The 25,128-nt window shown below is 42.4% G+C and overlaps 2 protein-coding genes across 7 annotated transcripts; both read left to right on the forward strand.

The window, feature by feature from the left end:
* The first annotated feature begins 12 nt into the window (after positions 1–12).
* MFN2 (mitofusin 2) lies at positions 13–12,037 on the forward strand. 2 transcript variants are annotated; one of them, XM_056508229.1, is made up of 19 exons: positions 13–106; positions 734–892; positions 1,404–1,582; positions 2,257–2,392; positions 2,722–2,884; positions 3,400–3,524; positions 3,814–3,922; positions 4,015–4,122; positions 4,459–4,612; positions 4,853–4,920; positions 5,062–5,183; positions 5,503–5,629; positions 5,801–5,905; positions 6,304–6,406; positions 7,020–7,240; positions 7,378–7,527; positions 7,766–7,962; positions 8,316–8,450; positions 9,056–12,037. In XM_056508229.1, the coding sequence occupies exons 3-19, from the start codon at positions 1,408–1,410 to the stop codon at positions 9,123–9,125; spliced, it is 2,268 nt and encodes a 755-aa protein (XP_056364204.1). In that variant the 5' UTR covers positions 13–106; positions 734–892; positions 1,404–1,407; the 3' UTR covers positions 9,126–12,037. The 2 variants fall into 2 exon arrangements, with proteins under 2 accessions (XP_056364204.1, XP_056364205.1); XM_056508230.1 differs by having other exon boundaries at positions 41–239.
* A 1,105-nt stretch (positions 12,038–13,142) lies between these two features.
* Positions 13,143–20,525, forward strand: MIIP (migration and invasion inhibitory protein). Of its 5 annotated transcripts, none has more exons than XM_056508238.1 (11): positions 13,143–13,236; positions 14,498–14,653; positions 14,775–14,946; positions 15,486–15,950; positions 16,560–16,662; positions 17,062–17,173; positions 17,388–17,440; positions 17,861–17,990; positions 18,362–18,458; positions 19,247–19,354; positions 19,637–20,525. In XM_056508238.1, exons 3-11 carry the CDS (start codon positions 14,776–14,778, stop codon positions 19,784–19,786), a joined length of 1,389 nt encoding a protein of 462 aa, XP_056364213.1. In that variant the 5' UTR covers positions 13,143–13,236; positions 14,498–14,653; position 14,775; the 3' UTR covers positions 19,787–20,525. The 5 variants fall into 5 exon arrangements, with proteins under 5 accessions (XP_056364213.1, XP_056364217.1, XP_056364215.1 ...); XM_056508242.1 differs by having other exon boundaries at positions 13,169–13,236; positions 16,563–16,662; XM_056508240.1 differs by lacking the exon at positions 13,143–13,236 and adding an exon at positions 13,261–13,556.
* The last annotated feature ends 4,603 nt before the right edge of the window (positions 20,526–25,128 follow it).

Genomic DNA, 25,128 nt, shown 5'->3' on the forward strand with positions numbered 1-25,128 from the left:
CAAGGTGCCACGCGTGCGGCGCGCGGCGATGACGCAAGCACCGCCGCGCCTCCCGGGCGACGGCGCCGCGGGGTGACATGGCGGCCGTTTGGGAGCGGCGGTGAAGGTGAGCCCCGGGCGGGGCAGGGCCGGGCTGGGCCGAGCCGAGGGGCGCTGGCAGCTGGTCCAGGTCGGGCCAGTCTCTCTGAGGGTCGTCTCCGAAGAAGCAGGGATAGGGACAGGGACAAGGGCAGGGACGGGTGAGTGCCGGATCCTCTGGGGCAGGGTCCTGAGGGGGCACCAGGAGGGCGTTTCCCGCCCTTTTCTCCCGCCCCAGAGGGCTGAGGGGGAGGCGGCGCCCGTCCGGAGCGTCAACCCAACGCATTCTCCGGGTACCGAGATGGCGGGGGAGCAGAGGCTGGAGCATTCCCGGGCACACCGGGATGGAGGGGGAGCAGAGGCTGGAGCATTCCCGGGCACACCGGGATGGAGGGGGAGCAGAGGCTGGAGCATTCCCGGGCACACCGGGATGGAGGGGGAGCAGAGGCTGGAGCATTCCTGGGGTACACCGGGATGGAGGGGGAGCAGAGGCTGGAGCATTCCCTGGGAACACCGGGATGGAGGGGGAGCAGAGGCTGGAGCATTCCTAGGGTACACCAGGATGGAGGGGGAGCAGAGGTTGGAGCATTCCCGGCCACACCGGGATGGAGGGGGAGCAGAGCCCGTGTCCCTCATCCTCGTCACTCTGCCACAGGGGTGGAGACGGGCTGGACTCGGCGTTGCTGGAGGAGCTGTGGGACAGACAGGGTGCAGCCGGGGCGAGGTAGAAGGCAGACAAAACTGCTGCCATTTGTCTTCGAGAGGGCCTCAAGCTTGCCATGCCTGACTTGTGAAAACGTAACTCATCCTGAAAGTAAGTGGTGGATGGGAAGATGTGATCACTGCGAGCCTGTTTATTGGAAGGGAGAAAGAAAGAGCTTTGGGTTTTTTTCTGATACAAGTGTTGTATAAAGTGGGACAATTTCTTTGTGAAAGAAAGAAGATCGTTCTTAAAATGCATATTTAACTAGACATTGTAAAGGTGCTCAGCTGGATCACAGAATTATGGAATGGTTTGGGTTGGAAGGGATCTTAAAGATTATCCAGTTCCACCCCCTGCTGTGGACAGGGGCACATTCTGCCAGGCTGGGTGGATCAAGTCATGTCCAACCTGGCCTTGAGCACTTCCAGGGATGGGCCACAGTTTCTCTGTGACACCTGTACCAGGGCCTCCCTACCCTCACAGGGAAGAATTTCTTCCCAGTATCCCATCTAACCCTGCCCTCTGTAAGTGGAAAGCCTTTTCCCCTTGTCCTGTCACCACACCCCCTTGGATAGCTGTTGACACTTGGTGACACTGGTCTTTGCTGGATTTTTCCCTGTAGCGCAATGTCCCTGTTGTTTACTCGTTCCAACTCAATAGTTGCAGTGAAGAAGGATAAAAGACACATGGCTGAGGTAAATGCTTCTCCACTTAAACATTTTGTCACTGCAAAGAAGAAAATCAATGGTATCTTTGAACAGTTGGCTGCTTACATCAATGAGAGCTCCTCATTCCTCGAAGGTAAGCTGAGTTCTTGAGCCATGAGTGTGTAACAGTGCTCTGCCCATGTGTCATTTCCCCCAAAATACACCCCAAACCCCCTCAATCTGTTAAATAACACTGCTAAATGTGTGTTTATTTATACATGTGTGTCTATTTATGCATTCATGTTTGTAAGAAAAACTGAAAATTATGTTGTTGAATCTAGGTGGAGTTCAGGTTCATATTTTGAATATAGAAGTTCATTCATATTAAAAAGCTTAGCTAGTTAGGGAGCTATGCTTGGTTTTTATATTTGGGAGATTTTTAATTATTTAGACAATTTCTATAGGGTTTTTTTTTGCCTATAATCCTTTCAATATTCTTGCCTGAACACATCATTGCTACTGACATGTAACATATGCCAGTAATTGGCTTTAACAGCTTAAGGCACAGACAGATTTTATCTCTAAGGGTGCTGGACTGTTTGCAGTGCTGGCTGTTCTCTTCAAAGCAGTCCCAAGAATGGGAACAGTTATGAGATGCACAAAAGAGGCCAACTGAGAAATGCTGCTGTAGAATTGCTTCAGGGGGTGATTGCCTGTGTCAAGATCACCACAGGAGCTGTTCAGTGTTACCATCACAGAGAGGTTTTTCACCCAGGACTGACCCAGATGGCTTCTGGCACTCAGAGACATGATCTATTTTGATTTTAGAAACACACAAGAATGCAGAGCTTGATCCTGTCACCACAGAGGAGCAGGTACTGGAAGTCAAAAGCTACCTGTCAAAAGTCAGTGGTATCAGTGAAGTGTTGGCAAGACGACATATGAAAGTTGCTTTTTTTGGGAGGTGAGTCACATGCTCATGTTGCCTACACTCCCCATTCAGTAAAGCATTTGAGTATTATAGCCAGTAAAAAATATTTATAGAAACACTAGTGCTTTAGCTTTTTTTTGTGTTCTCCATGTCCCTGAATCAGGTAAATTGGAAACAAGTATTGTATCATGTAATTCTTCAGTTTGAAGAATTCTTAAAACAGGGAAAAGTCTTTTTGCAGGTTGCCTCTGGCACTTAAATTGTTAATGGCTCTGATACAGCTTGGCTTTAGAGAACTTGCTTTTGTAATATCAAAATGAGGCTCTTGGAAGCCTGAAACACTGTCCTTAATGTGACTGCAGGACAAGCAATGGGAAGAGCACTGTGATAAATGCCATGCTGTGGGACAAAGTTCTTCCCTCGGGAATTGGACACACCACGAATTGCTTCTTGCGGGTAGAAGGGACAGATGGACACGAGGCTTTCCTGCTGACCGAAGGCTCAGAGGAAAAGAAGAGTGTTAAGGTACAATTTCCTTAAGTGCAAGGTTAAGGATAAGAGCTCTTCAGAAATGTCAGAAAAGGAAAGAAAAAAGTTAAATTTCACAGTTAAGGATTTTAATCATTAAAGGAGTGGAGGTGAAGAATGAGTCTTTTTTAGATGTAGGAAGTAAGGAATGAAGCAAGTTGCAGGTTGGGGACTTGTTCATTTTTGAAGGAGATGATATGTTGTATTTGTTAGTGATAGCAGGGAGCAATGACTCAGGAGGTTCTGAGCTTTGTATAACTGATGGAATCACCGACTTCCTGAGAATTCCTCAGTAGCCTTTCTTAGTAGACAGGAAAAATCTCTCATAAACTGTCACTAGGAGTTGCCTTTTTACTAGGACACTCAAGAAGGCTTTATGTGGAAAAAGTTCCAGAGAGAAAATAATTTGAATTTGGGCTTTATCTCAAATTGTCCACGAACAGCCTTGAAGGGAGGATAATTGTGTTAGTGGGTCTTGGCATACAGGAAATGTTATTTCCATCTTTTCACAGACAGTAAACCAGCTGGCTCATGCCCTTCATCAAGACGAACATTTGAATGCTGGCAGCCTAGTCAGTGTAATGTGGCCCAATTCCAAATGTTCTCTCCTAAAGGATGACCTGGTGCTGATGGACAGGTGAGAAATAGCTTTCTTTCTGTTCCTGCTTATCACAGACTAATTACAGAAATGTTTTCAAATATATATTTAACAAACCTCAAGGGAATTGACCCTGTTCTAATCTAAGACAGTGACCAAAGTCCCTTGCTATAATTAGCACTGCGATTTTCTTGGTCATTACTTCCTTTTAGTCTGTGCTCTGTCACCTCAGAACAGTGTAGCTAAGACATGGGAAATTAATGCTCTGAAAAGCTTTTATTAACTTTTAAAATTCTGGTTTTGCTGTCTCATTTCTCTTTATTGCTAGCCCTGGCATTGATGTTACCACAGAGCTGGACAGCTGGATTGACAAATTCTGTCTTGATGCTGATGTATTTGTCCTGGTGGCAAATTCTGAATCAACTTTGATGCAAACTGTATGTGCAAATCCACTTATTCAATTAATTTAGCTGAAGGTTAAAAATATTTAACATATTAATCTAAAGAGGTTTTGTTTCATTTTCCTTAGGAGAAGCAGTTCTTTCACAAGGTGAATGAACGTCTATCTCGACCCAATATATTTATTTTAAATAACCGTTGGGATGCATCTGCCTCTGAACCAGAATACATGGAAGAGGTTTGTGATGAGTTTAAACTACTTTTCCTTGCATGGATATTATGAAGTCTGTTTTGGATACAATCAGTGCTATGTGTGATTGTTTTACAGGTTGGATTTTTATCACCTTGGTGTGGAGACCGGAGGGAACATAGACTAGTGATCAGGACATGACTCTTGAAATGTCTGAGCAGGAAATCAAGAGTCTTTTGGAGTTGGATCACTTTAGAAAACCTCTGGAAAATTCCATAAAATAGCAAATTTTTTTTTCATGATTTTTTTTTGATAGCTTAGACCAGCAGAGGGCATTTGGGTGCCTGGTCTGACCTTTAAGAGCTGGATGATGTTGTCCTTCAGGTGCGCCGGCAGCACATGGAGCGCTGTACCAGTTTCCTGGTGGATGAGCTGGGTGTGGTGGATCGAGCCCAGGCAGGGGACCGAATTTTCTTTGTGTCTGCAAAAGAAGTGCTGAATGCCAGGATTCAGAGGGCTCAAGGGATGCCAGAAGGAGGTGAGGAAAGCTAGCAGAAACTTTCCATAGACTTACAGAGGAGAAAATAGAGATTATATTTTTTCAAAAATTTATACAGTTGGGGTAGGCCAAATTATTAATTAGGCAATCACAACAGAAGAGGTGATTTAGTAGCACTTTTGCATTGGCTTCAGTGTAAAGCAAGAGCATTTCCTGGTGTCCAGCATCTGATTGCTTTCTCAAAATTTAAGTGGTTGTTTTGTGTGTTCCTTCTCTCAGGTGGAGCGTTGGCAGATGGATTTCAAGTAAGAATGCTTGAATTTCAAAGCTTCGAGAGAAGGTTTGAGGTGAGCATTATTGTGCTGACTTTTTGGTTAGAGTTTACTCCTGAAAGACTGGCACATTTTGGAAATAGATTGTAGAGGAAGGAGAAGTTGTGTTAGTGTGGTCCTGCCTGCTGCTGATCTTGGGCTACTTTTTATCTGCAGGAATGTATCTCACAGTCAGCAGTAAAAACAAAATTTGAGCAGCATACGGTGAGAGCGAAGCAAATTGCAGAAGATGTTCGTCTCATCATGGACTCTGTGCACGTGTCTGCCCAGGAACAGCGGTGAGAGCTGATGCTTGGTGCTTCCATAACTGAAGTTTGATATGTAAGGGAACATGAGCATTTGAAATGCAAAGCAGAACACAGCATGTGTGAGAGCAGGAAGGACATGTATTGGTGATCTTACTTCTAATGAATTATGGAAGTACTGGGAAAAATGGGACATTATTTTTGTCCTGTGCCATGACTGTAATATGTTGCAGATATTGACATATTTTGTTACTACACAGGAAAATCTGTCTTATTTCTGGAATTCAAATATATTTATATATCAAAAATACATTTATGTGGCATTTTGATGGACAGGGTTTTTTTTCACCAGAGTTTACTGTCTGGAAATGCGAGAGGAACGTCAAGATCGTCTGGGTTTTATTGACAAACAGCTGGAGCTCCTTACTCAAGACTACAAGCGGAAAATCAAACAAATCACTGAAGAGGTGGAGAGGCAGGTAAGGAGGAGTGTCTGCAGAAAACTGGATTGTCTGAAATGGCTGCCAGCATGGTGGGGAAAATGCACAGTACTGACCAAGCTTTGAAGTACTAGAAATGTGAGAGTTACAGATGCGAAGAGGAGAAAAGCTTTCAGAAGCTCTATTTTCTCTCCTGTGCTGTTTCTCTAGGTGTCAAATGCAATGGCAGAAGAAATCAGACGGCTCTCAGTGTTGGTAGATGAATACCAAGCAGACTTCCATCCATCTCAAGTGGTTCTTAAAGTGTACAAGAGTGTGAGTGATGTTTGCTTAAGCAATTTAAGAGACCTTTTATAGCTCTGAGTAATTTTGCCAGCTCATTGAGATGTTTAACAATTTTCCAACTAGGATATGAGCTAAAGCTTTAGTTATTTAATAATCTCAGTAATAAATTGATACTCGTTATATATCACATTATATAGATTGAACAGAACTTTTCCTGAACTAAAAAGTCCATGTGAGATTTTTTTGATTTGCCATTTTATCTCCACTGAAAAATGAGGGGAAGTATGAAATTAATGTTAGAGCACTGGGCAGACAGATTGTGTACTCTTGTTCTGGGAGGGTCATTTTAACTAGCAAGCTCTAGCACCTTCAGCCTGCAACTTAGCCATGTTTATTCTAATCTTAATAACCCTTTCTTTGTTTGTCAGGAGCTGCATAAACACATCGAGGAAGGCCTGGGCCGTAACATGTCAGATCGTTGCTCCAGTGCTATCACAACTTCCCTGCAGACAATGCAGCAAGAAATGATAGGTCAGTTCCACAGTCAATATTGTCCTTTCTCTTCCCTCGAATTGCAGTGCAAAATAACTGGGTAGATGTTCTGGGTTTCTCATTCATCCAATGGCTGATGTATAGCTGGCACCATCTTAGCTTCCATCTTGATGAGTAATGCAACATTCTGTATGCGTGTCTGAACTTGTGCAGTGATTTCCTGCAGTGTAATCATCATGACAGAGAGGAACTGTGGCTTTGGAAATTTGGGAGATTGTCACACCAAATCCTAATGAAATACAAGGTGCCTGCCTGAAAATCGGACTTTGGTGCCTAAAGACTTGTAGAACGGAGTTTCAGATTTTGTTTTCCAAGGTCTTGCTAATGTGTAAACTTCACCAGCTATCTATAAGGATTTTGGAGGGTCTGGAAGGATTTCCTTCTGGGTTACTCTGAAGAACCAAGAATTGAATAATAATTGATGTGTCTCTTACTTTGCAACATGCTTAGCTTATGAAATTTAACCTAGTAAGGAAACTAACTGTGGAGGATGAAACAAGCCATAAGCACTCTGATAATGGAAGACAAGACCAGTTAATTCTTGTGAACTCAACAGCTTTTTTTTGCATGTTTTTGTTTTGTGTCTGTGTAGATGGTTTAAAACCCCTCCTGCCAGTCTCTATGCGGGGCCAGATAGACATGTTAATTCCTCGGCAGTGCTTCATGCTCAGCTATGATCTCAACTGTGACAAGCTCTGTGCAGACTTCCAGGAGGACATAGAATTCCATTTCTCTCTTGGGTGGACAATGCTGGTGAACAGATTTTTGGGACCAAAGAATGGTCGTCGGGCCTTGATGGGCTATAATGACCAGGTAGAATCCTCCTTGAGTGGTTGGGGTAGATATTCATTATTTCAATGGCTGCTGAAGTTCCTTTGGTGGGAAGAGCAGTGGTTTGCCTTCTTTTATTCTCTCCTTTGATTTTTTTTTGTCTCTGCTTTTTTAATTAGATTCAGCGCCCTTTGACACCAGCAAATCCCAGTCTGCCTCCTTTGCCTCAGGGCTCTATGACCCAGGAAGAACTCATGGTGTCCATGGTGACTGGACTGGCCTCTTTAACTTCCCGAACTTCCATGGGGATCATCGTGGTTGGTGGTGTGGTATGTGTCCATTCTAGGCAGCATTTTTATAACTTAAGTTGGAGCACTGATGTAAAAAGCACTTGCACTGCTGAATCCTGTTGATATTTGCTGTTCATAGATAATGACCTATTTTCTCCTTTGATCTTCCATTTGAGTTTAGTGAGCTGATTTTGCAATGCTCTGTGCACCATTGTTGGGAGCGAGCATCAGTCTGAGATGCTGATTTTGTCATTTGTTTTTCCTTGTGTTTCTTTAGGTCTGGAAGGCTGTGGGTTGGAGACTGATTGCTCTGTCTTTTGGCCTTTATGGGCTGCTCTACGTGTACGAGCGCCTCACCTGGACCACCAAAGCAAAGGAGAGAGCTTTCAAGAGGCAGTTTGTGGAGTATGCTGGGGAGAAACTGCAGCTCATTGTCAGCTACACGGGCTCAAACTGCAGCCACCAAGTCCAGCAGTGAGTTCCCTATATTCAGCTAACACATTATGGAAACTCTGTTGTTTGGGGTATTTTTTTAATGCCATTCCTTGTTAAAAAAAAGATCATGCTGAATTGCATCTTTTAAAAATGTAATGACACATGCTTTAAAATAATATTACTTTTATTTTGACTATGTGTGTTTGGGTGCTGTTAGCATTAGTTTTAATGTACTTCCATGTCTCAAATCAAAATACTCTGATATATTCTTGTGCAGAAGTAGAAAGATAAGTGAGTCATGATACCATCATCCCTATACATCAAAGGAATTTATTCCTTGAATATGCTGCTTGATCTTACTTGCCATCATGTTCAACTCTTCTTTCTCATAGAGAGCTTGCTGGAACGTTTGCTCATTTGTGTCAGCAAGTGGATGTCACACGGGAGAATCTTGAGCAAGAAATTTCTACCATGAATAAAAAAATTGAAGTTTTGGATTCACTGCAGAGCAAAGCAAAACTGCTCAGGTGAGATACAGCTGGTTTTCATGTGATTGCCCCGGGATGTTCATATGAGATGTAGCTTAGAGTTCATTCTGTCTTCGTCATATTACTTGATGTGCAGGTGTCAGCACTTTTCCCTTTCACTAGGTTCTTTCCTGTGGACTGTTGACAGTCATTTAAAGCTTCTGTCTCACAAAACACCTTTTGCTTCCTTGTTTTTATTTGCTTGGAATTACAGTTACTTCCCATTTATGAAAACATACGATCTTCCAATGCTACAAACTCCTTCAGGCTCTTACACAATTATGCAAAAGTCTTGCCTTCACCTTTGTACCCAGTTGTTTGCTGCTTTGTTTACCTGCAGAGGCTGTTGGGAAGACTTTTGCAAACATTCCTTTACCTACACAGTAAGACCAATGTGAAGTTGTGTCCAAGATCGCTGTTTGAACCTCAAAGCTTAGGGACTGACAGCAGGCAAGCATTCTTGATCTGCAAGGAATGGCAGCAGCCTTGTGGAACGAACCTCTGGCACTCCATGCCTTGCTGTCTACTTGTTTTTGTTCCACTTCTTTCTGACTGTCTTGAGAAGAGCTGTTTCATTCACCTAACAGAACTTTCTGTCCTTGCAGGAACAAAGCAGGTTGGCTTGACAGTGAGCTCAACATGTTCACACATCAGTACCTGCAGCAAAGCAGATAGTGTGAGAAGAAGAGAAAACCAACAGTTTCCCTTCAGTGCTCTCTTAATTACTGCAGAGAACATGGTGGGTGATGGAATTCCCTAAAGGGAATGAGCAAGAGCATATTGGCATGTTTCCAGTTGCTGTGAACAGTAGGATTCTGCTTCCCTGTTCTGTGTCCCACCTCTAAACACTAGCTGTTAATAACTCTTCTTTTTCCTTGTGAGACCAGGCTACTTCAGGAGGAGTGTGTGCATTTTGCTTTAAACACATTTAAAGCAATCAAGCAAATGTTTTATCAGGTTAAAAGTTATTCTGACACATCTTTATGGAGTCATTTGTTTTACTTCATAAAGACAGAACTTTTGACTTCCAAGCCCCAGGTTGATGTATGTGTGACAAGCAGCTGTTTGACTAAACACAGATCCCATGCACACAGATGTGATGGTGGTTTCACAAAGCATTTATAGCCCACACAGGCTTGTCTCTGAATTTAATATTCTTTTATTCTAGAACATAACAGAAAATCACAATGTCCCTTCATAGAAAGGTTTATTGCTCTCAGGATGCTTAAACCTGTGAACAAAACCCAGTTCTCTTCTGGAGCAAGAGGGACTAAGATTTTGCTTTGGTAAGCTTAGTGAATTTGGAGTTATTTTCTTCCTCCTAAGAGCTCTTTAATAACACAGTCTGGCCCATTTCCTGACATGGACAAATATTTTGCAAATACAGAACTAGTTCCTGTGAAGGAGATAGTGCTGATAATGTGGCAGCTTGTTGAGGAAGAAAACTAGGAAAGAGAAGCCAGTTGACACAATGTAAAACACTGCATTATGAGCTCAGTTAATGAATGTGGGTTTTCTTTGGAAAAGCACAGCTGTGTTTCTGGAAGCAGGCCTGTGGAATTCCATTACCACTATTTGACCACAAGAACAGCATGTGGATTACACACTGTAAGAGATGTTGCTTCATGTAGAGTTCCCACAGGATGTTACAGTCTGGGCAGCAATAGGATTTGATGTTTTCCTTCTGTTAAAAGTATCAGAACATGCTGGCAGGTACAGCTTCTCTGGGGTGGGGGGAGTTGTGGCTCTTGTAGTTCATGGCAGGGCAAGAATGGCTTAAAGTAACTTAGGTTTTTTTCCCAATACATTCTTTATTTGCAAATACATGGAATTAATTGGTGAGTTTTATCCTCATGCATTTGGAATGTAATATTTGGGAGTTGTAAGGACTTGAGTTTCTTACTGTTGGAATTGATAGAGAAGAAATTCTCACTGATTTTAGGAGCCTGAGTAGGCTCCTAAAGCTAAGTTCTTCTGTTGCAAGCTTCTTTTCCTCTTTGTGGGTCAGTATTTTGCCATGTGTTGGTTATAATCTTTCTGTTGCCTACAAAATGTTTGAGGAATCCAGAATCAGATCCTGTAGTTCTGAGGTTAGTGATAACCTAAATCTCTTCAGCATCACACACATAGAATATGGGCTGTCTTTGAGCAGGTCCCAGCTGAATTCAGAACTACTGAGCAGTGGGGTGATTTTGTTATTGAGAGACTTTTGCCTTGAAAATGGCTTTAGGATTTCTCATTCATGCTTGGGTGTGAATAGATGTTATGTGCCTGGGGTAAGGCCCATGTCTTTCATATCATGAAAGTTCCAGAAAGAAGCTGCCTGATACTTAGGGGAGTAAAAATAGTGAAATGTCAGTAAGTGCTTAGGTAAGGCTGTTCTGACATTTGCAGAAAGACTTGAAGTATCTTGTTTTTGTAGGAGCTGGTGGTGAGACTTACATCCCTAGAATGCAGAAAGGAAACAAACCTTTCCCTTCCAGTAGAAAGCTTTGACTCCATCTCAGACTGAAAAACTGTTTCTCTCAGAAGGCTTTTTTGACCTTGACTGGGTTCCTCAGGCATCCACCAGGATGGGAATATAGATTTGATCAAATCTGAGAATGAGCAAGAAAGAAATTGGAGTACTTGCTTCTGGAAGTGTGTACTCTAAGCTTGTGGTGAAGTATATTGGAGTATATGACATAATCTAGTTTTACTCTGCTGCAGGTCTTGGTTGAATAAATTTGAATCTTTAGTCTCTCAAGCTGTCACATACACACACAGTTATAATAAGCTATGTTCTGTTCTATTGAGTTAAAATATTAAGCACATCCTTCATACACATGGATATTGTCAATTCCAGGTCAAGGCAGAGGATGATTTACTATTGCTCAGCAGCTCATGATTACTTGAAATGCTGACCTTGCTTTTGAAGAGGTAGTGTTAGCATCTCTTCAGTGAGCCTTTAGGGGAAATCTGATAAATGAGCTGATCTTTAAGTCAGTATCTTATCTATGAAGGGAAAAGAGATTGATGGGTTCTTAGAACCCAGTGTTTTGCTGCTGTGTGTGTGTCTGACACTGCTTGGGCCCGGGTGCTCTCTGCATTCTCACTCTGACCTACAGAATGGGGGAAAGAGCCACTTGAACTTTTTCAGAAGCAAAGCTGCTAACATGTGTGGGTGTAACCCTTGTCCTGGAAGCCCAAGTGATCAAGAATCAACTTTTAACAGACAGGCCTATAAGCTGGATTCCTCTGAAACAAATTGCAGCTGTACTTCTTTAACTGAGAGTGGTGGAGGAATGAACACTATCACGAGGGGTTTGTTCTCTTCTGATTTTCCTAAAGAATGCTAAACTATTCCCAGAAACCAGTAATTCCAAAAACAGTCTTCCCCAAGCTCATTAAAGAAGGTCAGCTAAATGCACTTTTATCTTATTGCTGCTACTTACTTTTCCTGTTGCATTATGTTGATGGAGCTCTTCGAAATACTCTTATCAGTGAGTTTTCTCTCTGCTGTATTTAAGGTGATAAATTTGCATGAGTTAGTCCTGTAACAGTGCTGTAAACAATGGAAACCAAAATAAAAATGAATTGGAAAAACATTTCTCGTGATGTGTCCTGCATGTTGTGATACATTGGAAGACTGTAAGTATATAAGTATATATAGCTTTGGTACTGAATTGAATGTTTGACACTAGTGACCTTTTCCTGTGTTCTTAGTGTTATAAATGAGAAACAAAAGTCTCGATATTCAGCAAAATTTGGATTGCTTTATTTTATATAGCCAGAGCAAGCAGCGCTGGGGATACATGGGGGCCACTGCCCACTCCACGCTCCACCGAACTTTGGTTTGCAGCTCCCTTTTATAGCATCGTTTCCTTGTAGTCATCAATAATTGTTATTTTTTTTGTTGTCATAATTCTGCCAGGTAAGCAGTGGTGGTCTGTGGGATCGCTGGACGACGTGAGTCTCTAGACAATCTGTCAAGTCCCACAGATAACCATCTGCTCTTGGTAGATAAGGAAATGACAGAAGTCAGGCAGTCTGGTCTCAGGGATAGCTGCAATTGATTACACACAGGCAGGAAACCTGATTTTGCAGGATCTGCTGGGCTGTGTGAAAGCCTTGTTTTGCAAGCTGTCAATAGGTACAACTTATTTAGAAAACATAATATTCATAACAGGAGGATTTAAAACAAAGTTATTTAATAATATATTTTCCTTTCTTTAGTGCCATGCTTCATTTCAGACCTAAGTATTCTAGTTTATACAAACCCCAATACTTTTATAATTAACACGAATCTTTTATCAATTATCACATTGATAATTAACAAGGAGACCAATGATACCGAATTATCTGATAGAAAGTTTTAGTTGCACTAAAATCGTCACTATTGAATCAACGATTCCTAGAGAATATTGTAGGAAGTAATAAGTGTGTAACCACTGAGTCGGGTGGCCTGAGCTGTGGTGGATCAGTATGCTGATTTTTATTTTTTTTTTTTTTTTTTTCAGTATGCTGTGACAAGCTTTCAAAACAACTCTCTTTGGGCTATGGGGGCGCTGGGGGCTGAGTCCTGCAGGGCTGTGTCCCGTGTCCCGTGTCCCGTGTCCCGCAGGGCTGTCCCCCCGCCGCTCCCCCGCCTCCCGCGGCCGGGCCGGGCCCCGCGCATGCCGGGAGAGCTGCGGGGCGGGACCGCCCCAGGAACGGCCTTGCCGGGGCCGCCCGGGGGAATCCCGGCGGGGCTGCGGCGGGGCGCGCAGGGCCTTCCCCGGCTGCCGGAGCGGCGGGGGCGGTGCAGGTGGGCCGGGAACGCGGGGACTGCGAACGGCGCAGCCCCGGAGCCGCGGGGCCCGGCGGGACTCGGGGGCTGCCCGCGCTGCGAGACGGGGCGGGAGCGACGGGAGGGTTCCCCGTTCTCTGCCCGGTTCCCCGCCGCTGCCTCTTGCGGAGGAAAACGGAGTTTTACAATACTCGTATTCTCTCGTGGAATGGCCGAACCAGCGCGTCTGTGCAGTGTGAAGTGTTGAACAACTTCCTCGCAGGGAGGACGGTTCTCAACTCCCGAGACCGCCCGTTGTTTATTTCTAACTGCGGGAGGCCAAGCTCCTCTTCGCAAAGGTTTCAAATTATTGCGGTTTTATAAACCTGAGTCCCCAGGACTGGGCATGAAGGATTTGTAGATTATGCCAAGAGTGGACCGCATCTGGTAAAACCCTTCCAGAAAGTCCCTTGGCTGATGTTATTTTCAGAGTATTAGCTTTCTGATAAGCAATGATGAGAAGGTGCTCATCAAAGTCCTATGAAGGCTGTAAGAACTGTTTTTTTCAAATTGTCTCAAATTTAGAGCCTCAAATATTTCTATTTTATGTTTTAACAAAGAAATGTTGTAGTTTGTTAGCACTGCTCTTGATTCCTCCCACTGCTGTTGTACCACATGTGCATTTGATTCCTCGTGTCCAGTTGCCAAGGTAGCAGACAAAAACAAATCAGATGAGCTTTGCAGAAGGTTTTGGGGAGCCTTTAGGACAAAAGATCCCAGAGAAACACATTGTTTTCTTGAGAACATAATTTATCAGTGTAGTCAAAAGCAGTGTGGGAGTTTGGGTTTAGAGTTAGCAGCTGTTTTTTTTTAAAATCCACTTTCTGGAAATTTAGAGGGGCTTGTGATGTTTTAAGGATATTGAACAGTTTGACATCCTTTCAGTCAAACTAGGCTTTATTTATTTATGTGTTTATTAACTCCTTTTCACCTCCCTCTTCTAATAAAAGGGCATTCCTTTATGGGATTTAATTTAATTAATTTGTGGGATGGGAACTGCCTGAACTGTAGTCCTGAGACATAGTTGAGCCTTTTGGAGCCTTCCTGCCTGGGGAACATGGAAGACAGCTTTGACTCTGTAATTCTTTTGCATGTAGCAGATACATTCATATTAATTACTTCTGTTTTGATCTTATGAGCAGAATTACATAAGTATGTCCTAAATAACAGCCTCTAAACCAAATGTGTCTTATTTACCTTTTTGATGTGAATTTTTCATGTTTACTGTTTCCTCTATCAGAGTCTCTTGTCTCTGTTAAGTCAGCTCCCAGTTTCTGAGAGCAAAATATTTGACAGTATATCCAAGGGGAGAGAAGCATCCTGGTGTTTTTTCTCAGCATAAGGAGTTTTGAGACTGGCTGATTTCTCAGGAGCAAGAATCAACATTTCAACAGCTGTAAGTATTTTTTAGGAAAAGTCCCCTGAAAGTGGTTTCACTGGTGTCTGCTTCTTCTCTTAATGTAGTGAATTTATGTAGTTCACTTTTCCTCTGGCTTTACATTAAAATGTTTTTGTAGGATGGACTTGGAGCTCCTGAAGAGGCTGCGCCAGGTCAGCCAGGATCTTCTACAAAGGTTGAGAATGAAGCAGGAAGAGATCAGAAAAGAACTTCCCAGCAAGCTGCTCCTTCCAGCACCTCTTCAAAGCAGTGCAGCTGCTGACAGATGTGTCCCCTTGCCCAGGAGAGTGGTATGTGTCTAGATGTCTGTGCTAGAAATTCAGGGGAGCAAATGGGCCTTTATGACAGACAGCAGCTCTGTCTGTGGTGTGGTGTGCTCAAGGAGACATATGGGCATGAAAGAGCTCTTAGAAAATGGTGTGTGGAATATGGAGTCTGTTAGAAAAGTAGCTGCCCTTTGGTTACTGTTTGTTCTGTGGTCTCAGTCTGTTCTCATGGCAAAGGGTTTGGAGATCAGTTCCTGCCTAAAAAAGGCAAGTTTCTTCTTCTAAGATAGGAATGAATATTGTGGAACAAAATCCTTTTGTTTCTCCTAAGCACAAGGGCTGAAAGTTCAATGGTTCATCATACTGGGAAAAGCTGCATTTAGCTAGAACTGGATCTCTTTCTTACACTCTCCAGAACATAAGGGTTTTTCTTTTTCCCCCACAGGAATTTAAGGGAGTGAACAGACTAAAATGAGACATTGATTTAGTGAGTGAAATGTTATTATAAAAGGTATTTGCAGTCTGACTGATGCTATGTGTTAAGAGAGTCTCTGTCCTTACAGAAGGAAAATCAGGTGGATGCAGCAGAGTCTACATCTGACCCTGAAATAATGGTGTTGGTGGAAGCCAGGGCTGACCCAGCCCTCAGTTCATCTGTTAAACACAGCAGCAGTGACAGAGGGGTACAGCAACAACAAGAAAAGCCACAGGAAGGAGCAGGTTTTAATTCCAGCTGTCTTGGCAAAGATAAGAATGTTATACCAGTGTCTGCAATGTGTGGCAGAGAAGTCTCCAGAGTGGATGGGGATGGCCATGCTCAAGGAAGTCCAAAGAAAGAATCCTCCTTTCTGGGACATGGAGAGATCAGAAAACAGTCTGCTCTGCTGCACAGTTTCCATGAGAAAAGTCATCCAGGGCCATCAGTGAGCAGAGTGCAGAGTAAAGAGCCCAGTGAGCAGCATGTGGTCATCAGAGAGCCCCATATCCCTAAATCAGTCCTGCTGACATCTCGGTCCAAAGACTTGAAGGTAAATGTTAAACCAGTGCTTTTCTTGTGTTCCTAAATCAGCAGAGTGATGGGGAGGAGGGGCCAGGAGAACGTTACCTGCCCTATTCCCAATGTGTGAATTGGAAGTTGGGGTCAGAACTGTTCACAGCTACAGCAGCCAGGGACTGTTGTCAGTTTGTTCAGGCCCTGCTTTCCCGAAAGACCAGAAATCCATCACACTTCACTGTGAAGTTCCCTGTGCCAGCCACATGCTGAGGGAGAACAGGCAGGTGCAGTGCTGCTGTTCCACAGTTGTCTCCTTAGGCATGAAGGTCAGGCCCTGGCTGTGATCATCCTTCAAGGCAATACAGGTTGCCAGATCTTTGGGGATGTGCAATGCAGTTCAGCATTTTGTTTAAAGCTCTGACAAATCCTGCCTTACTTGGGTAAGTCCCTGCCTCCTCTTTCTGTTTTATTTATTGACAAGACAAAGGGCTGCTGAGCAAATTACTGTAGATGCATAGACAGAATCCAGTCTCAAACTAAGCCACGGCTGTCCCATCTGAACAGCTGCCAGTTGTCTCTTCAGCTGTACCTTTGAATGTCCTGACAGATAATTAGGAAGTCTTTTTGAATTGTTTTCTTTCAGAAGGAAGCTTCTCATGTGACTTTTCAGCCTGAACCTGAAGAAGATACCATACCTGTCAACTACTGGTCTGCCTGTCCTTTACTGGGCTATGACTGGATTGCAGGTGAATCCTAACTCTGAAGCAAAGCTTTCACTGTGATTTGGTGATATTAAGAGTTAAAACAGTTTATGACTCCTTTGAGGTCCCAGCAAAGGGGCTGCAGCTTTGTTTGAGGCCCCTCTCCAGACTAGAGGTGATCTTTGCTTACCTGCAATGGTGAAGGGGCAGTGGTGTGGGGAATCCAGGCAGCAAATGCAAAGCCAGGTGGGGTCAGAAGGGAGACCAAATTCCTGGAATGAATGAATGCAGAAGGGGACCCAAAGCACACAGTGAATCTCTGGCTTGACACGATGTTCTGCCCTTCTTGTTATCATAATTTTGTTTTGACTCTGTCTTGTGAGGCTTGCTTTGGTACTTTCCCAGATGTTGTAAATCATTGAACTTTTTCTTTGGTGTTCTCAGGGCTCCTTGATACAAAGTCTCCAGTAACAGAAAAACCTGAGCAATACTTTGCTGAGCTGCAGGAGTTCCGACAGTCCAACAGGGACACTTGTATTCATCAGCAGCCCCTGGAGTGAGTGGGAATGGGGCAGGGCTGAAGCAGCAATGCTCAATCCCTTGGTAATCCCTGTAGTAATGAGAGCCATAGTCTGACTGGAGCAAGACATTGCAAGTGTGGCTTTGAGGGTCTTCATTTATCTCCCAGTCACGTGTACTTGGAAAAGGCAGTGCTGTTCAGAGGGCCAGCCCCTCTGTCACTGACTGATTTTTTTCGTGTGTTTCTTTAGGCCCAAGGCTCTGGATCCACAAGAATTGGATTCCATAACTGGTTCTCATAAGTGTAAGATCATATTTCTTCCTAATGCAATTTCTGTGAATAAACAACTAAGCAGTCTTTACTGTCATCCTGAGAGAGCACCACATCATGCAAGAATGTGTTATTTCAGCTGCAGATTTTCAACCAGATTCAACTTCCTATTCCCAAGATAATTGAGTTTTCTAGGGATCCTCACTGTGTCATTTTAATTTGTCAGGGTTTCTTGTAATTGGCTAATGTTCTGTTACTAAATTGAAGAGGTTGAAGTTTTGGTTTTGCTTTTTAGGAACTTGCTTGGGGACAGGAAATGTGTAAGATATTTCAGGAAAAGCAGTTCTCTTTATAGAAAGCAGGTGTGGCATTGTGGTAGAACACAGCTTTTTTGGCTGGGTTCAGGGACCTGTGACAAACAAGAACTGCACTAAGGTTTGTTGCTCTGTGCAGGTGTTTACTGTTACCGACTGAACCGGCGCCTCTTCACCATCCCTGTGGATTCACAATCTGCCTGCCCTGTCTGTAAGATCCCATGTACCCACCAGCCCTCAGGGACACTGGAAGAGCCAGCCTATGTCAGGTAAATAAGAATTACTGCTTTGTAATATGCACAGCTCAAGGAAACAATAGGGAAGGAAGAACTGATCAGGTAAAGGATAAAAGACCATCACAACAGTTCTCTAGAAGGTTGCTGTTTTCAAGGAAGAGATCTCTTAAAAGGTGCTTACTGATCTTTTCTATAAGCACAAACAGTCTTGAAATCAATGAGAAATTCATGTTTTGTCTGAATTTGGTCCAGAATCTGAATGTACGTGTAAAGTGTCTACTCCCCTAATCCAAAATGGCTCACTTGGTTCACTTTGGGGTTAGACTCTTGGATTCTGTGTGGGAATCAAGCAGATTCCCTGCTTTGGCAGAGGTGTAGGCAGTTATTCCTTTGTGTGGTTCCAGGGTCAGCATTCCCAGGTCTGCCCTTTTGCCAGCCTACAAGCACAGAGCCCATCGCAGGAGGAGCTTTGGGGCTGCAGATGATCTGGCACTGCCTTCGGTGAGTTACAGTCTTCTGTGCTTGGCACAGCCCCAGCTGCTCCTTGCTTTGTAGCAAGAAGGAAAGAGAATCTGGGACTCATTCCCTTGGCAGAGTTTCCACTCAAATTTTTGATAAGTGTCAGTGAGATAGCCAGAACATCCTTTGGTGTGTTCCGAGTTCCTCCTTTGTATGAGTGACATAAAGTGTGTGACATATTTCCAGTGCTTTACACTGCACAAAAGAAAATGCCATGTGCAGCTGTATCCTTTTGGGGCAGATTTGGCTGACTTGTTTCAGGCATTGGCCTCTCAATGCTGAGTGCCTGTGTTTGTTTACACAGATGTTAAGGAGTGTAAAAGCTAAGTGTTTGTGAAGTATTCCCAAAATCAGTAGTGGCAAGGATGGATTTAAAGCTGTTGTATTGTTGGTCCTGTATTCCAGCCAGTAGTCAGTGCTGCAGGCAGCATTGCTAATCTAACTTAGCCCAGGCCTAGAGATTTCCAGGGAAGACGTGGGAGGAAGCTTAGTTTGGAGGTTTAGGGAACTGAATGAGTCAGTTGAGAAAGGTTCAGAGGGATCAGGTGCTTGAGTTCATGAAGTGAGAGATCAGTTTAGATAGGTGGAAGAGTGACAACTGCGTAGTTCTCTTTTATTTGAGATTTCATTTATTTCCTGTTGATCATATAAAACTCCTCAAAAAATAATAGATTTATTACTCACTTAAACCTCCTTGTGCAGAAGTTAGTTCTAAATAATAACAGGCCACAATAGATAAAATGAGTAAAGCATTCCCATTGTTTTTACAGCACTGCCTGGCTGGCTGGGAAAACGTGGTCCCTTCCAGCAGGGCCCTGCTCAGCAGTTTGGATCTGCGAGCCTCGTTGGAGGAGAAGCCTTCTCCCTCTCTTCCCCTGGTAAGCACAGCCTCCAGAGTCCCAGGAGATGCAGAGAATTGCTCAGATGGAAATTGTAGCCCCATCTTTAAAGGATGTGATGTTTATTGAGGGCTGAGCAAACAAAAATGCCTGGAAGATTATGTGCTTATCAGTACTGGGAAATGTTTTCCTTCTGCTGACTGGTGTGAGCAGAGACAAAAAACCAAATGGCAAAAGCCTGTTCAGCTCACCAGTCTTCATCAAAATGGGAAAAGTCACTTTGGCATTCTTTGATTAATATCCTCTTTATTTGGATTCCAGGACTCAGTGTCCAGAGTGTCAGGAGGAGCCAAAACTGATGAGTTTCTGCACCTGCCTCACTTGGCACAGCTGAGTTTGGCAGAGCAAACCAGGACAGCAGACAGCAGCTCTCAGTTCAGACCCCACTCCCCCAGCACTCTGCACCATTGACTTGATGGCCCTGGGGAAGGGATGGGCACAGCACATGGAAACAACTCAGCAACAAAGCACTTTGGATAAAAATAAATCTTCAGACAGATTTTCCCCAGTTTTCATGGTCATGCCTGGATGTGAGCAACCAACATAGAGATCTGAGTTTGCATAGCCCACTATGCTCACTTTGCATTTTTTAGCTTTTACAGCTACTTCTGAGCAGCTAGGGCTGGATAAAGTCATGTCCAGGATCAGCAGTGCATCTCTCACCTCCACTGAGTCACCAGCAGTGTAGCAATAACTCTGAATGCCAGGGTGAGGAGTTGGCCTGTGAAGGGCCTGGGTCAGTGGAGTGACACAGATATGTTTATTTCCAAATATTTGAAACATGATACACAATTTTCTAGTGCCTTAAACTTGAGTACCTCAATAATTTGTAAAAATTCTAAAAATCCAGTTTATTCTCAGTGCAATGTGTGTAGCTGTAGAGTGTATTACATCAGAGTAACTGAACGTGAAAAAAAAGTTAAAGTAAAATGAGATTTTATTCATCAATGAGCTAGATAATGCCTTAAAATGTTTGCAGATTTTGTTTACTTTTCCAGGTTTTCTGGAGATGAACCAAAAAAGGATTTTAGAACTTCTGGTTTGGTACAATTTAAACTCCTACACAAAGTGTGATTTGTTTGAACTTTATAGACAGATTTTATTTTGCTTGTCTGAAAACAATAAAACTGATGTGTTATTTTGCTTTGAATTTTCTGAAACAGAAATTCCTGCCTCTAACATGTTTTGGGAAGCTCACTTGGGAGAATGAATTTGGTTTTTGCAGCTTCTTGGCATTCACTTACTTTTATATCAACTACATTATTTATTAAATGAAATGCATGAATTGACTTTTTTAAACAAGGTGAGGAATATTGTAATTTTCTGAAATCTTAATATAAGACTTAGAATGAGAAATGAAAAGCATGACTTTCAGCATGACTTTAGTTTTGGGTTATATATCTGTAGGGTAAAGTGAATGGAATTGGTCACATAATTTCCATTATTGGAAATACTGATTTAAAAATAAACTAATCCAGTGACTGTAGAACACTAGATGGAAAATTTTATACCCAATAGAGCAAATCCAACATTTTTACTACCTTGCCTTCAAACTCAAAACATAAGACATCATAAACCTTTCTTTAATATATCTTGAAATAAATTACAGCAGGTCTGTTCCACACTATAGACAGAGAAAAGGTGATGCTGGAGATTCAGTAACCCAGGTTAGATCTCTGGTGGATGCAGGTTGGAACCAGTGGTGAATTCAGAATGTCTCTTGATAGCTGGGAATACATTCAGTCTTTCAAACTTGTGAAAGTGTTGGAGGTGTGGTTATGACTCTCTCCAGAACTCCCAGGTGGAGCAGTGCACGTCTCTTGAATTTGCTTTTTGAATCATTTGCAAACTTTGATTCTGGGGGCTGTAATCTCTTAGGAACTTGTGTTTTCAAGCCCCATAAGAGTTTGTTTTTTAGGGTGTCTCCAATTTGAAAACACAAGAGAAATTCTGCCCCTTCTCTTTGGAATCAAACCCCTCAATTTCACCAGCTGACCAAAATTAAGAACTTGAGTTTCTTCCTTCCATTGATTTTTGCAGAGCAAAACTGCCAGGAAAAGGAAAACAGCATCCTAAAATTTTAGGGCTGAGATGCTCAATTAGTCAAAGAAAAGAAGTTTTACAGCCTTTGGAAAAACTACATCCTGAAAATCTTTCCATTTGATTCTTTCACAAAAATTGTTTAATATTTCCCAAGTTTCTTTTGTCCATGTCTGCAAAGAAAAGTTCATCTGGGTTCTGTTATTATTAAGCTTTAAAACTCAGCTTTTAGATGAGGAGAGCCAGGTCTGTGACACTATGGGAAACATTTAATGAGTCCCACTTCTGTGTTTTAACCACTTGGCCAGTCTTCCCCAAATTTTTTATTTTCTATTTGGGATTAAAATGAATAGAATTGGAGCTCTTGGTGCATTTTCAAATTGCTTCAGATTTTGTATGGAAAATGACCATGTGTAACTATAGCACCTTCCAGAAGCTGTAGTCAGAATTACTGAAAGTACAGACATGGTGTGATCTCTCATCTAAGGTCATTTCTCTCTCCCTCTGTCTGTCCCAGCCTCTGGGCATAGTAATTCTGTGATATGGTTTTGGTTTCTTTCATGGAAGCCACGTCTTTCTTGAGAGAACTGAGTCCTCTGTCAGCTCTTCTCATGTTTCAGTCTGACTCAAAATGTACTTTAGTTTTGAGGCTACTATGGGGCAGTAAAAGACATTTTATACAGAGTTTTTTTGTTACATTAGTTATTTTATCCCTTTATGTAAGGCAGTAGTATTAGTTGAGATAGTGAAAACAAAGGTATAAGGTTTTTTTATCCACATAAAATCTCAATGACATGTACAGAAGTGTAAGTGGAAATTAAGATGTTATCTTTATTATTAATATAGTAACCTTTTTTCCCAATAGTTACATTTCAACAAGTGTGCAACAAGAGCTTTAAATCATCCTCATTGTTGATCACAATGGACAAATATACTGAGGTAAATTGCTGAATCAGAGCAGCTCTCAGATCATGTTCTCCAGAGCACCTGCAGTGTATTTAATCCATTAAAGTGACAATTAAATGGATTCACAAATATTTAATACTAAGAATAAGAAGTGTGTGTGCCAGCAAATAAATATCAGTATGAGAGTGGCTCAGAGGGACAGAATTTTTCCAGTCTGTGGCACAAATAAGGATTTATTTCTTCTTCCATGTAAGATTTCCAATACTGTGTGCTGTACCTTAGGGAGATCCCATTGCACTCGTGTTCCTCTCCCCCCTGTCTGTCCTCTTTGGGCTGTGGGAGGATTTACTGAGAAGTTCAGTATGTTGGCTTTTTTTACAATGCATAAAATCACCAGGATCCTGTGTATTATTATCCAGGACACCCAGGAGCAGAGCTCTCCACTGGCTAAAATGCCTAAATAGATCAAGAAAGGCAGCAAGAAAGTAATTCTTGGCTTTCTTTCTTAATTTCTTCCTTTCCTTCCTTTAAACATGAGATTTTCTGCAATTTTCATTGCAGGAGATGCCTTAATTTCTCTTCTCTATTTTGATTTGTACCCCTAAGCTATGTAGTGTGTATCTCCACCAGCCCTACCTTTAGTACTCCTGGGGCTCCTTGGGAGGTTTCAAGTTCTGGCATTGTTTCTTCTGGCTAATGAGCAAGGATGTGGTGATTTTTTGGTCAGCATACTGCTGACAAAATGCTCTGGATGCTGTTTCACTGGTCCTAGAAGTACAAGCCAGACACAGGTAGGTGATGATAGAGGTTACCTTTATAAGGATCTTTATACAAAGTGCTAGGTGGAAAGTGCCAAAGGTGCACATGTAATATAAATCAGATGCAATTGTTTTGTATTTAGCAAATCAGCATAACTGACCAGAATCCCCAGTTGGAGGCATAGGTGATGAAGCAACTCCTCCCTGCTTCAACCCTTTATGAAACCCTCCACCCTCTTAGATAGGAACTAAATTTTGTTTATGAAAATGTGTCTCAGAGAACTGGTTTCAACCTTGGCTCCCAGAGAGCCTAGCCCAGGGCTTGGAGCCACTAGGGAATTAATTTTGTCTTTCTGTCTAATATAGTGGGTAAAATGCTGACTATGAATACAATAATAGGCTACAGAGCTACAAATATATATGTAAATAATATAGAGAATATACAAAGACAAAAGCAAAAATCAGTTTGGCATCACTCTGAATAGTAACTCTAACAGGCTGAAATACAGATTTTACACGAGGTATTTTAATGTTTCCTTTTAAGTTTCATGGTCTATTTTATCTGTCTGACAGAAGTTTAGAGATGACACTTCTCTTGGTGTTTTTTTTCCTCTTATACAGCTAGATATGTATTAACTAAGCATATGTGTGTAAAGCAGAAGAAACCACGGTAACAGTACAACACAAGACTAAAATCAGCTACTTCAAAATGAGAAAAAGTCACGAGCACTTTTCCTTGAGCATGTGTGTACTGATGCTCCCTCTGGAGTATTCCATTGCTGCTTCCTTTGCTGGGCTCTCACTGTTGGAGCAGAGTGAACAGACATTGCTGGAGGGATGTTTTGGCCATCTGGAGACTTTCCCTTGTGGCTTATTTGGGTCCCTGCATTCTCTTGCTCCAGGTCTCAAGTGGCATTTGGACAACCCCTGACCTGCAGGACGTTTTCTGAATTAGGTGAAATAGGAAATGCCAAGAAAGCTTGTCTGAGGGCATCACTACCTGTAACACCTAAAGCAGAAAGTGATCCAGATGTCAGAGACAGATCTGTGTAATCAAATAAACATTATAAATAATAAGAGCATGCTCACAGGAGCTTCCTGCTTTTTCCTGTCAGACATTGTCCTTTGATGGAGCACCAGAGAATCAGGGGTTGGTTATTTACTTCTATTTGTTTTGTGGGGATTTTTTGTATTAACATAGGAGATGATTTTCTAGGAAGTAGAGCCACCATGCAGATGAGCAGCAGTGTGGGTTTGTATAAAATGGAGGTGCTCCTTCCAGTTACTGATGGGGCTTCTCATGGAAAGCCCCTTTTGTTGTACTTGAAATCAAAACACACAAAGCCTGAAAAGAGGCATTCACTGGGCAATGCATACAGGCTGCAGTGTTCCTGTGGAGCAGCCTCTTCACCCTCTTTAATGATGCAGCTTTTATTACATACTTGTAATAACATTTTGTTATGTAGCCTTTCTGAAAAGCCAGCAGCAGCAACAATTAGCACTGTCCACTTCCTATCCTTTTAAATACTTAGTTCAATCTAGAAGGAACTTAAGAAGTTCAAAGAAGAATGGCAGCTGGGAAGCCTGGTTTCATTTTGGATGTGTAAGTGGAATTTTTCTTCTGAGGAGCACCCTGAAGCCTTTCTCTCAGTGAGTGCCAACTTGTCCCTTTATCAAGTCCCTTGGTTCCAGGAACCTCTGTAAAACCTGGCATTGCTGTCTGAGATGAATTTGAATCAAGTTATCCAATGGGCTAAAAAATTACTGATAACATTCATTAAAAAGGAACTAATATACATATATACATATATACATATATACATATATACATATATACATATATACATATATACATATATATACATATATACATATATACATATACAGATATAGATATAAATATAGATATAGATATTTATATAGATATATAAAGTGCTCAATACACTCGTTTCAGTCTTACTTCCTCTGGAGAACAGTCCAGAAAACTTGCCCTGCTGCCAGTTCTGGGAAAGTCTTTTACACAGATTTTTGTACTCACAGAAGTAATTG

This window comes from Oenanthe melanoleuca, chromosome 21 (assembly GCF_029582105.1).
Source record: "Oenanthe melanoleuca isolate GR-GAL-2019-014 chromosome 21, OMel1.0, whole genome shotgun sequence".
Taxonomy (NCBI): Eukaryota; Metazoa; Chordata; class Aves; order Passeriformes; family Muscicapidae; genus Oenanthe; species Oenanthe melanoleuca.